The sequence below is a fragment of the Alligator mississippiensis genome, chromosome 3 (genome assembly GCF_030867095.1).
Source record: "Alligator mississippiensis isolate rAllMis1 chromosome 3, rAllMis1, whole genome shotgun sequence".
NCBI lineage: Eukaryota > Metazoa > Chordata > Crocodylia > Alligatoridae > Alligator > Alligator mississippiensis.
The window spans coordinates 38,879,094-38,892,526 of NC_081826.1; the positions used below are offsets into that span (position 1 = coordinate 38,879,094).

Sequence of the window (13,433 nt, forward strand, 5' to 3'; positions counted from 1 at the left end):
AGCACTTTTGGCATTTTATACCTTGTTTCAGCTTTCTAGTTTACTGGATGGGTGATTTGGATGCCCCATCAACTTCTGCTTAACATCTGTGGCACCAGACATTAAAGCCATGCCTATCATATTAGCATGCCAAAAGTCAGTACCATATCTGTACAAAGTACCAGAAGTCAGCCACATCGATTTTGTCATGCCAGCAGTCACGGTCACATCTCACTCATAGTGATCCCTTACCACTTGCATCCATTAGTTCAGTTCAGGTCAGAGTGGAATTTGATTTTTCACTCTTTGTTCCTTCTGGCTCAGCTGACTGCTTATAACCTTGTTCAAGAGGCAAGAAAGAGAATTGTTTGTTTGTAAAAAGCATCTTATATGACTTTGGCTTTACTGTGAGTCTTAACATCCATCCTGTTTGCAATGAGAACCAGTCTGAATTTAGGCAGATGTAATCTGAGGAATACCTCTTATGTTCTTTTTCTCTATCCTCACCATCCTCCCAGCCTGTGAAGATCGACAAGCAAGCAAGGGGGGAGGGAGGCATGCTTGCAAGTTGCAGATGTGGGAATATGTGTATGTTAAACTATGGTCAGTTAAGAATCAACCAGAGGGTGAATTATATAATGACAGGCATATGCTGAAGGGGAGAGAATCAGTCACAGGTGGAAAAGGAAATCAGATCAGGTTTTGAACCTCTTACTTTCCAGTCCAGCAAAGCACTTAACTTCAGTCACATGAGCAGACTGTGAGACTATCCACAAGCTTAAAGCTAAACACGTGCTAAAAGCTTTGCTGGATTGGGTCCCAGCAAGGCCCACGGCTAACCCTGGTAACAAAGGTAACAAAATCTATTGGATTACATTTAGATCTCTTTTTCTGGGTGTTCTTTTCCTCCAGATAATATATAATTAATTTTGCATAACATTTACTCAGACATAAACATATTATGAATAACTGATAAAAAAACTGGGACATGTTTCCATTGGTACATACAAATTGCAAATATTTTTCTTACCTCTAGAGAAATTGGCCAAAATAAAGAGACAACTTCTATATTTCCAAAAACTTATCAGTTACCAAAAGAGGCACATACTATAGCATGGAGAATAATTAGTCTTCATCTCCACAAATTACACTATCTGACCCACAGCCAACATAAGCTTTCCATATTTTGATATATTTTCTTCTACTTAAATGAAACCACCTACTTTGCAAAGTAGTTTAGATTTTTTAATCCTCTAGAGATGCATATGAAGCAGAAATAACCCTTGCCCTTTATGAAATACTAGATCATAGAAAGAAAATGTAAGTTCAAGCCCATATGTACTGATTGCCTGGGGTAGCAAAGAGCTACAATATCAATACTGCCTGTCCTTTACTCCTTTTTGTGGACAAGTAGAAGATTTTATTCTCTCAGGAATTCAATTTCCCTAGCAACCAGGTCACTAAAAGGAAAAATACACCTCAAATAAATGAAAGCTTAGTTCTTAAGAATGTATAAATTTGTTGGTGGTGCTCTGTCTCAGATTCATTTCTTACAGAGCCGGTAGTGAGTTTCTGTGGACCTCAGATTTCTCTCACTTAGGCTGGCATAAATCAGGAATAATTTCACTAAGTCAACAGAACTAACTCAGCCTACAACTGATTTAAGAGAAAGCTGTAGTTTGTTAATAGGTTTATTTTTATGCTTTTTAAATTTTTGTTGTTGTTCTTTTTAATAGCTACAGTTTTTCTGCTGTTGGGGAATAGATTAAGACCATTTAATTGCTTCTTCACTCCTCAAGAATATCAAGAAAAATGCTGACTATTGTTAATATTTTACTGCTGATAGTGTCTGCCACGTTCTCTATTTCACATTACAGATAACTTATGGGCAGCTGATATTCTAATTGGCACGTTAAATTGTACATTACAGGCCTAATTCATTCTTTCATTTGCTTTCTTGTCTTAAGTTGAAATGGTTCTATTTATGCAGGTTCAAGTGAGATCAAAACCAGGCTTTCTCAACTATTTATAAGAAGATAAACTAATTTACTCAGCTGGGTGACCTGTGTGTGTGGGGGGAAAGGGATTGTCTTACTACAAAGTATCCTATCAGTTAAGTATGTGACAAGTAAAACCAGAGGAAGTTAAGATTAACATGGATGCTTCGTCTTTCTTTCTTTTAATAGTGCCTTGATCGAGAGCAGGGAATTCAGTGGATTAAGAAAGAAAGACTTCCAGCATTTCTAGAAAGTGATTGTTACTTTGAATACAGGTATTGCAGTCTCTAATGTAAATTCAAATGTTAAATTTGTTTATTTTTCCCCTGTGTGTAATTCATCTTGACACTTCACTTAAGGCATTTTCTGGAGCATTTTGTTTTCATAGATTCATAGATTCATAGATGCTAGGGTCGGAAGGGACCTTAGATCATCGAGTCCAACCCCCTGCATAAGCAGGAAAGAGTGCTGGGTCTAGATGACCCCAGCTAGATACTCATCTAACCTCCTCTTGAAGACCCCCAGGGTAGGGGAGAGCACCACCTCCCTTGGGAGCCCGTTCCAGACCTTGGCCACTCGAACTGTGAAGAAGTTCTTCCTAATGTCCAATCTAAATCTGCTCTCTGCTAGCTTGTGGCCATTATTTCTTGTAACCCCTGGGGGCGCCTTGATGAATAAATACTCACCTATTCCCTTCTGTGCCCCTGTGTTGAACTTTTGTTTAACCCATTTCATTTTAATGACTTAGTTTGGTTAAAATGAAATAAATAGTATTTTTATTCTGTTCCTTTTTCACTCAGTAATTTTTCTTGTCCAGAAATGACATACCATATTAGCCTGCTAGAGAATACTACTGGTATTTATCTATGTGTAACTATCTATATTCCACAGAGGTTGCAAGTCTCTTGCTCTTGCACGCACACCAGTGTCTAGTTATTGTAAATGAATGATTTGAAGTAGAGGAACTTGTCTAGAAAGGACAGACTATTCTGTCTTTCCATTCTGTTCATAGCACTTGATGAAGTAGGCTATCTCCTACAAAAGCTCACAGCTCTCTGAACCAGTTAATGTCTAAGATGCCACCCTAACTTCCTCCTTACTGCAGAGTAAATGTACTATGAATTAGTATCTGTGGTAAAATAATATAAAATAATTATATTATTTTACATTTTATATTATTTTAATTATCTTTATATTCAGTTTGCATTTTTAAATGTTTGTAGGAACTGCAACCATATGCAAGATACTGAAGATGATTTGTACATCGGAGGGGAAAATTTACAAAGGATAGTAAATCAAAGGAAAGCTGTACCTTTCTTACAGTAATGTGCATGTATAAGCTTCCTAGAACGTTAGTAGATTTGGTCTTCTGATGTGGCAAGCGATTTTTGTGTTCAAACAAAATATAATTACAGCAAAAGCTTTGTTATCCAGCACCCATGGAGAATGGGGGGGGTGCCAGATAACCAAATATGCCAGTTACCTGAGAGGCCCAAACAGGCATCTTTGCCTGTTTGGGCCTCTGCCCCTCCTGCTGCGCCCGGTGCACCGCTGCCCCTCCTGCCACATCAAGGTGCCGGGGGACAGGCAGGGGGGCCCCAGGCACACTGGGGACAAGCTGCTTTGCCCTGGGTCATGGGGGCTCGGTGAAACTGGACGTACCACAGTGGGCAGTTGCGGTTTCACTTTTGCCACGTTGACTGGCATGCCAGTTAATGGAGCTTGCCAGTTTGTAAGGTACTGGATAACGCGGCTTTTGCTGTACATGGAATTAAATTTTAAGCACATGCTTAATTCCTATTGTAGTCAATGTTCAAAGCTGAGCTAAACAAAATGAACAGAGGTAAGAGAGGAGAGGAGAAAAGAGTTGAACCTGACACAGCACATCAGGTCTGAACTCTGCCATGATCAAAAATTGGGGAAGTTTAGATTTGGCGTTGGACTCAGAGACGGACTCCATGGCTCAAACCTAATATATACTGAGCCTCACTTTTGGGAGAATTCTTCCATCTATAGCTATAGTCCACATTAGAAATGTTTACTGGTAAAATTTATGCCAGCTTAGATCTGTTTCAGTAAGATGGTGATCACAATTGGGTGTCTTAGCTGGCAAAGTCCATTCTCACAGCAGGTTGTATTGGCAAAAAGTATACAGTCCTATGAAGAGGCTTCCTAGAGCTTACTATACTGCCATCTACCAGGCTCCATTGCATTGTGAGCTACTAGCTCTCTTCTCAGTCTTGCAGGACTGGAGAGTCAAATTCCAAGAAAACCTGTGCTTCCCTCCTATAATTTAGTCTATTTTTATGCTGTTTTTTAAAAGTTTCATGGTTCTTTTTGTCACATCCCATAATTTGATCTTCCTTACATAGTTTTCAGTCTCTCTGACATTTTGCTGTCAGAAGAATGAATGTTGGACATATCAGTAGAGTTCCCATGGCTGGTTTTAGATGCAGAGTGACTGATACTTCTGAGCTTGTGGAACTTCAACAATTATCTCAGTGGCTCGCAAACAGCTGCAGCAATAATTAAGTCCAGAAGAAGATAGTGCAGGCAATTAATGAAAGTCACTAGGTACCAAAAGCCCTTACTGATCAGGTGCATGTGGTGAACCAGCACTTCTCGGCTTGTGAAGCAAACACTGTGTGGCAGAACTTGATGGTGCTGCTAGCCTGGGACAGGCACCAGTGACTGCCAAATTTTTGATTATGGAAGATCTTCCTGTTGCTGTGTCCCAAGCCCATCCCAGCCTATCAGAGACATGTAAACGAGAGCTTCCAACCACTGTGTTATCAGTTCATTGTTGAAAAGTAAATGTTAGTTATCCAGGTGTAGAGAGCTGTTAAGCATGTCTTCCTGCTCAGAATTGTGACTGAGCAATGATAAGAAATAATAGATGGGTTTGACTCAATGGGCTTCCCTAACTATGGTGGGGCAATAGACAGGATGCATCCCAGTTCTGATTCCTTTCCTCCTGCATCTGAATACATGAACAAGAAGGACTTATGAAAGCACTAGTGGATCACTGGAGCAATTTCACTAACATTAGCATTCATGGGCAGGGAAAGCTCATGATGCATCTTTATGAATACACAACTTTATGAGAAGTTTCACACTTTTTTTCCTTGACCAGCAGATTCACTTTGGTAGGGTTTCACAGACAGCTGTGATTCTCCAAGGTCCTGCCTTGCTCATGAAGCCATGCGCTGGGCAGCTGGACAAGAGCAAGAAACATTTTAACTATTGTCTGAATAGGTGCTGGATACGTGCATTTGGCAGATTAAAGGGTTGCTAGGATGTCTTATGACTAGAGTGGATCTCAGTTAGCCAAATATTCCTATTGTTGTTGTTGCTGCACATGGTGTTTTATGTAATATTTGCAAACCAAATGGGATAATCATTACCAGCAGGGTGGAGAGAGGAAATGAAAAGACTGTCTGCTGAATTTGAACAGCCTGACACAAAGGCAGGTCCTCTAATAGAGCCCATCCAGGCAGTGTGCAGTTGGAGGCCTTAAGAGAAAAACTGACTGTGTGTCCTAGCCAAACTGGGTGCATGCTGCCTTACATTACTTCATAATTAAACTGTACATGGCCAAGTGATGATTTGTTATAAATTTCTATGAATCTGATGAGGGGTTATTGAGTGGGGGACTACATCTTGGTACTGTAAGGCAAAGAAAATAAATTATGGTTTGCACAGCATTATTATGAAGTATTAAATAACAGACTGTTCAAGCAGAAGGCCCACATGGTGGCTGGTCTACATGGATTACATATCAGTGTGTGTGGGCTCTTCTGAGTTCCCCTTTATTTCCTGTGGAGTTGAGTGCATGGGGTAGTGTTGCAGGGCATAATGGCACGTTGGCCTCAGGAAGGACTTTGTAATCCGTGTAATGCTGCTGGGATATAGGCCTCTTTCAAGCTTTTTGGGAGCAACTTAATGTCTTGGCCCATTTCCTGATGCAGCTCTTAGGAAGTCCTCCTGATTTTCTTTAAGCATACCCACCTTTCACTCTCTGATCTTCTTTGCTGTGGACTTGGAACTCTTGAGCAGGTTTGTCTTACCTTGTCCATTCTTTTTTCTTACTTTTGAAGGTCAGGCTTTCAGCACAGGTGGAGGCAGAATCTCAGTTGATGTCACTGATTTAAAAAAATCAGACAGACATTGCTAATGGGCTAGCAGACATCAGAAAGTAATTACCAACACCCAGAAAGTTTTACCACATAGGGCCCTGCTTCAGAGCAGTATGACAGCTAAGCCTGTGAGCATATTGTAGTACTGTTCAAGCTCATGAGGTGTGGAGGTCTGGATATAAAGGGTCCTAGATAAATGTAGTGAACATTGTTAAATAATAAAAGGCATCTGTCACTTCGAAGGGCACCAAAGACTCCACAAAGGCAAGTTGAGGTTCCCAGAGCCTCTGTGCTGCCTGCTTCTTCAGAATGATGGAACACCTTAGCTAATTGCTGTTGGCATTTGGGAGGTGGAGGCAGAAGATTCAGTGTACACAAGGGGTGATGATAGGCACAGGGACAAAAGTGTAAAGTAAGTAGGGGAACTGAGTAATAAGGAATGGGACAGAATTGAGGCAGCCACTGATAAGTGGAAGATAAAGTTAAAAATTCAGAAGTGAAAACAAATGATACAGTTACTTAGTAAATATGAATAAATTTGGGCATGTGTAAATATACTAATGAATTAATAATAAATATAACACACAAAATAGCATTGTAAATTTGATCCAGGAAACTGATTCCCTGGCATTTGGTGCTGATCGCACAGTGGGAATTAGTTGAGGCATTGATAAAGCTTACTCTTCTGCATGTCAAGATTTTGCTGTGGGTGATTCCTCCATGGAAGTGACTTTCAGTTAGAAGGAAATGAGAAATCTGATCTCTGTAGAACAAGGTTTGTTCAAAGGAAGCCATAATGCAGGAAGACCTAACAATTGAGTAGTGGCATGGGGAAGTATCTTACTGCAGTGGGAGAAAAAAGGCTGCTCTTTTGAGGAACATGCAGGGAAACCTCAACTAGTGCTTGCATGAAAATGTTACTGAAATTGTGCTAGAAAGCAAGAGAGGAGCTCTATAAGTGAAGAAGAGTTGTGCTCACTGACCAGCTTTGTGAGCCTGTTGAAAGAGTGAGCCAACAAGCCAGCAGCATTCAATTTCTACTTCTTTCATGAATCCAAGCCTTGTATTCTGCAAGTAATTTGTTTGGGACTTGGACTTTCCCCCTGAAAAACAAAAATAATTGTTTTTTTTTTCTACTGAAAAACCAAAATATTTACAGCTGAAAAACCTGCATCCAGTAAGTTTACTGAGTTGTTTCTACAGTCATGTAGTCCCCATTACTGTACTGATTTACTTGCAAACTTTCTTTTGTCTCTTTGAGGTATTTAAATTGAATGCCCAGGTGTTAGTTTGTACTTGTTTTTGTATTTGGAATGTGTGAAATTGTAGTTGCTTTGTTTTTACTTTACTAGATTTGTTTCTCTGCCTGCACAAAATATGTATTTTTTTCTTTAAAGTTTTCAGTTATTTTTTGTTTTGCATTGTCAATGTCTGTTCTTAAAATAAACAACTTCTTTAAGAGAACATCTGTTGTTCCATTGAGAGACAAGGACTCTGCTGATCGCAGAGTGGGAATGGGGGTGAAGTTTTAGGGGCTGTGAAGAAAGCTAAGAGAAAAGGAGCACATGAATGGGGGAGTAAATTGTACCTAACCAAGTTTCTTTTCTTCTTCCTCATGGTTTACATCCTTGGGTTGAGCTGGGTTGGTTCTGGGAAAGCTCCTGGTTTTCTGTGGGCTATGCATCTTCTGTGATTCCTTTACGGACCCATCTGCTGTTGTGCTGTTTCCACGTGCCTTTCTCTGGACACTGAAAGATGTCCATGGTCACTTGCAGGCTGAAGGTGAGATCTCTGCTCCCTGTTGCAATGACCTCTGTGTAGCAACAGCAGCTCTGAGCTTCATGTAAAAACAGCAGCTCTTGGGTCTTCCACTGTGTGGCTCAACCCCCTTTTGTCTTCTGGTATCATTTAATACATATTGCCTGGTGTTGTTTTGTATTGTAGCCCCCTAGCTTTTGCATTTCTTTCAAAATATTTTGATAAACATTTTTACTCCCGTAATAGTTCTGCAGATGAGCTTGTAGGGTTCCTTCTCCACATAAGCTGAGGAAAGCCAGAGTTTCTTTCAAAGACCAGGCAGGAGAGGAAAGGGTTTTCCTTAACAGCTGTTAGCTACAGCTTTACCTGGAGCCATACTTGTAGCTAGAAAAACTGAGTTAAAACTTCCAAACTTGAAGTAGGGGGGGAATAAAATATAAAGCAGAGCATGAAGTTACCTTTAAGAACTTGTTTTTAGAGTGTACTGTCAATTGTAAAGCTAAATCAAATGAATTTGTGAATGAATACTTAAAATGAACTACTTCTTTTGTCTCCTAACATCTTAACTGTAGGTTAGCTAAACTGATATCGCAAGTAGAATGGAGCAGTACTGGTATTAACTTCATTATAGATACAGCATATTATCCCTGGATTGTGAAAAGAGAACCAACTCCTCCTCTCCCTGAGGAAGATGAAGACGAATTAATTATGAGAAAGTTCTATGTCTCACTTGGCCAGGTAAAATAAACACAGCATCTAGGTAATGGGAACAGTGTTGTGCTAGACTGAGCATACAGAACTAAGGATTCACAAGTGTACTCCTGGTATGATTGGATAAATAGATCAGAAAAAGAATACAGATTACACAGGTAGCTTGCAGAGCCTCAAACACAGAAGATATTTTAGAACATTCTGCACTCTGCATACACATGTGATTATTTCCTGCTATGAAAAAATCATAGAATTAAATGGGAAAAGGGACTTCAAAGGTCATCTAGTCCAACCCCCTGTACGAAGGCAGGATGTGCTGTTTAGATAAGTGGAACTGGGTTTCCCATTTAATCTTTACCATTTTTATGACTCAGGAAAATTCAGATGAACTGTTTAGAACCACTCTTGTAAAAATGTATGGCTGTAATTTTCAAACATAGTTGCTGTTGTCATGTTCAACAGCTAATTGTATGTATAAATAGTTATTTAGTAGGTTATTTGCATATGTTTGCTCTGAAGAAATATTGTGCAAGCTATATTTGAAGATTTAGATGAACTGTTTGAAAGTCAGATGCATAAATCACTTTGGAAAGAGGAGTAAAATGAATTATAAGGCCTCTCTCCCAATATACTGAGCCTATTAGTGAGCAAAAAATAAATAAATAAATAAATAAATATATATTTATATATGTAATCTCTACCTTAAGAAGTGTACAATCTAAGTTTAAAGATGAGGTAGTAGAGAACACTGAAAGTCTGTGGGAAAAGCAATTGACCAGCAGTAAAAAAACCTGTTGATTTGTTCTGGTGTTCTTGCACATTGCATGTATGCACTCTGCTACCTCGTGGCATGGCACTGCTACCATACAACCAGAGTGGTCTCCTTGGCTCTCCCAGTAACTCAAGTAAAGAATAATTCAATAGTATCCTCCCCTTGAAGTACAGTTTACAAGTTTGATAAAACATGTGGTTGATTTGACCCTTTCAGGTTCAAGCCATTTCTGTCTGGGCCATTCCCAGTTTCTCTTCAAGCCCTGGCTCCAGGTTCTGTGCAAGTGCAGGAGAGCTCTGTCATTTTCATACTCGGCCCTTAATTCTGTAGGGAGTTATTTCTCCAAAGTCTCTTCCAAGCCCAGGTCATGTGCTTCAAGCTTCTTCAACTTGGAAACAAGGTATGCACCCCTTCCATGATGCCAGGCTTCACTTCTGGCAGGTGTTTCAGCTTCCAGGTTCTTATCACTGTGTATTTTGGGCCTCTCTAGAGAGACTTTACACCAGATAGAATCATGGAAAATTCAGGTTGGAAGGGACCTCAGGAGGTCATCTAGTCTAACCCCCTGCTCAAAGCAGAACCAGTGCCAACTAGATCATTCCAGCCAGGGCTTTGTCAAGCCAGGCCTTTAAACGTCATTCTCCCCTTGTACTCGGCCTTGGTGAGGCCGCAGCTGGAGTACTGTGTCCAGTTTTGGGCTCCACAATTCAAAAAGGATGTGGAGAAGCTTGAGAGAGCCCAGAGAAGAGCCACGCGCATGATCGGAGGTCAGGGAAGCAGATCCTACGATGACAGGCTGAGAGGCCTGGGGCTCTTTAGCCTGAAAAAGCGCAGGCTCAGGAGTGATCTGATGGCCACCTACAAGTTTATCAGGGGTGACCACCAGTATCTGGGGGGAACGTTTGTTCACCAGAGCGCCCCAAGGGATGACGAGGTCGAATGGTCACAAACTACTTCAAGATCGTTGCAGGCTGGACATAAGGAAGAATTTCTTTACTGTCCGAGCCCCCAAGGTCTGGAACAGCCTGCCACCGGAGGCGGTTCAAGCGCCTACATTGAACACCTTCAAGAGCAAACTGGATGCTTATCTTGCTGGGATCCTATGACCCCAGCTGACTTCCTGCCCTTTGGGCAGGGGGCTGGACTCGATGATCTTCCGAGGTCCCTTCCAGCCCTAATGTCTATGAAGTCTGTGAAATATATGAAAAGTCTCCAAGGATGAAGACTTCACCACTTGTTCCAGTGCTTTACCGCACTTCTAGGGAGGGAGTTTTTTCCTAATATCCAACCTAAACCTCCCTTGCTGCAACTTGGGACCGTTGCTTCGTGTTCTGTCATCTGTCAGCACTGAAACAGTCCCACTCCATCCTCCTTGGAACTACCCTTCAAGTAGTTGAAGACTGCTATCATATCCCCTCTCAGTTTTCTCTTCTACAAACTAAGTAAAACCAGTTCCCTCAGTTTTTCCTCAGAAGTCATGTGCCCCAGCCCCCTAACCATTTTCATTGCTTGCTACTGGACTCTATCCACCTTGTCCACATACTTTCTATAGTGGGGGGCCCAAAACTGGACACACTACTCCAGATGTGGCCTCACCAGTGCAGAACAGAGTGAATAATTACTTCCCTCAGTCTGCAGGCAACGCTCCTACTAATGCAGTCCAGTATGCTGTTTGCTTTCTTGGCAACAAAGGCACACTACTGATTCATATCCATCTTATTGTCCACTGTAACCCCCAGGTCTTTTTCTGCAGAGCTACTGCTTAGCCAGCCAGTCCCCAGGTTATAGTGGTACATGGGATTCTTCTGTCCTAAGTGCATGAGATTTCTTTTGGCCCAATCCTCTAATTCATCTAGGTCACTCTGAACCAAGGTTCCTTCTAAGCTGTGTGTATGCACAGCTGTGCACAATAAAAAGTCTTGATGCGCACAAACTTTTTAATGCTGCGCACCTGCCCGGAGAGGAGCTGGGCTGCAGCTTCCTGTAAACTTTGGGCACGGAGCGCAGCGGAGGCACCGGAGCCGGCACGAGACACCTTACCAGTGGTAAGTTATCCCTCAGCTGCACAGGGGCCGCTCCGCTCCTCACTGTGCTGGCATCCCCATGGGGAGGGAGAACAGTGCAGAGCAGGTGGTGGCTCCTCTCTGGGGCGAGGCAGAGCTGATTCAACCTGAGGTAGGCTGAAAGCAATTGCCTGCTTTGGCATTCATCCAGAGGTAGAGTTCATTTGCAAATGATGGGGGGTAAAATATATATATATCGGAATGGGATCTTTGACCCCCAAGCATTCAAGAGGCTTTGACCTGCGCAGCTCAGCCAAGAACACGCTCCCTTGACTTGTCCTCTGATGTGGGGGAATCGCTCTGAACCACTTGCGTGTTTTTGAGTTATGGCAAGAGTGACCTCAGCGTATATACACCTTCCAAAGGAGCTTTCCTCCCAGCCTGGGAGAAGGGTGGGGACCTGGCCCCTGCTGGGAAAGCTGGTGCCTGGGGGCAGGGTGCATTCCCAGGTTGGCCCCAACAGTCTGTACACCCTTTGGAAATCCAGGTCAGGGATTTTCCTGCTGCTTGGCCTTCCTGTTTAAATTTGGAGTCAGCCTTCAGAATAGCACTGGCCCTTTGTTCAAGGCCATCTCAGAGAAAAGCTAACTCTAAGTTAAGCCTATGTGGCAGGCTCCTTTTTCAGTTTGAACTTCACAACAAGCGGCGTGCTCACGGATCACTACACCTTAGAGGGAACATTGAACCCTAGCCCTAACTGCCAGTATATCTACTACACCCCTCAGCTTGCTGTCATCCACATGCAATCCATCTCATTTTCCAGATTGTTAATGAAGATATTGAACAAAACTAGCCAAAGGACCAACCCCTGGCTTGATACCAGCTGCCAGCTAGACATTGAGTCATTGATTACTACCTGTTGAACCTGCCACTCCAGACTTTCTATCCACCTTACAGTCTATTCATCCAGCCCGTACTTCCTGAGCTTGCTTACAAGAATGCTGTGGGAGATTGTATCAAAAGCCTTGCTAAAATCAAGGTATATCACATCCACTACTTTCCCTGCATCCACAGAGCCAGTTATCTCATCATAGAAGGTAATCATGTTGGTCAGGCATGACTTGCCCCTGGTGAATCCATGCTGCCTGTTCCTGATCACTTTCTCCTCAAGTGCTTAGAATTGGATCCCTTGAGGACCTCCTCCATGATTTTTCTGGGGACTGAGGTGAAGCTGACTGGTCTGTAGTTCCTTGGCTCTCCATCCCTTTCTTAAAGATGGGCACTATATTTGCCCTTTTCCAATCATCTGGGACCTCCCCCAATCACCATGAGTTTTCAAAGATAATGGCCAGTGGCTCTGCAATCTGCAGTCACATCAACCAACATCCTCAGCACTGATCTTCCTCTTGTTGCTAACATACTTGCAGAATCCCTTTTTGTTACCCTTTGTGTCCCTTGCTAGCTGCAACTCCAGTTGCACTTTGGCCTTCCTGACTTCATCCCTGCCTGCCCAAGGTCCCATCCACATGGCATAGCTGCTATGGGAGCTGAGCTGGAGCCATGACCAGTACCCCAGGCTAGAATGGGGACAGAGCCTGCCAGCATGGAGTGAGGATAAGGCAGGGTGGGAAGCAGAGACCAGAGGCTGGAAGGGAGGCAGGCACAATTGGAGGGTAAGCTTCTTGACCTTCCCACACTGCCTTCCTCCTCCCCCCACAGCACTGGGGGTGTAGGGGATGAATATTTGAATTTGTGTAAATATGTTACATTCATCAACTTCCAAGGATAAACAGATAATCTTTAAGTTTTAGATTAGTCATATCACTTCTAGCTAGTATGCAGATTCAACGATGACCCTGAATTTAAGATGACCTGCTAATAATTAGATTCTGTAGATGAACAATGAATAGGTTTGTTATAATTTTCCATGCATAGAATCTAATTATTGGAGGGTCATTTTTAATTCATCCCCCACTGCTGCTAGCGGGGAAGGTGATGTGGAAAGGTCAAGCAGTTTACTCTCTGTTTATGCCTGCCCCCCTGCCAGCCTCTGGTCCCTGCTTCCCACCCTGCCTTA

At 42.4% G+C, this 13,433-nt stretch overlaps 1 protein-coding gene across 5 annotated transcripts in view; it reads left to right on the forward strand.

Moving 5' to 3' along the window:
• RGS22 (regulator of G protein signaling 22) overlaps positions 1-13,433 on the forward strand; it is a 97,133-nt gene that overhangs the window by 22,461 nt on the left and 61,239 nt on the right. For all 5 annotated transcript variants that reach the window (XM_019495807.2, XM_019495803.2, XM_019495805.2 and 2 more), the window contains 2 exons: positions 2,166-2,251; positions 8,443-8,608. In XM_019495807.2, the coding sequence (XP_019351352.1) occupies positions 2,166-2,251; positions 8,443-8,608 (252 nt within the window). The remainder of the gene's footprint in view (positions 1-2,165; positions 2,252-8,442; positions 8,609-13,433) is intronic.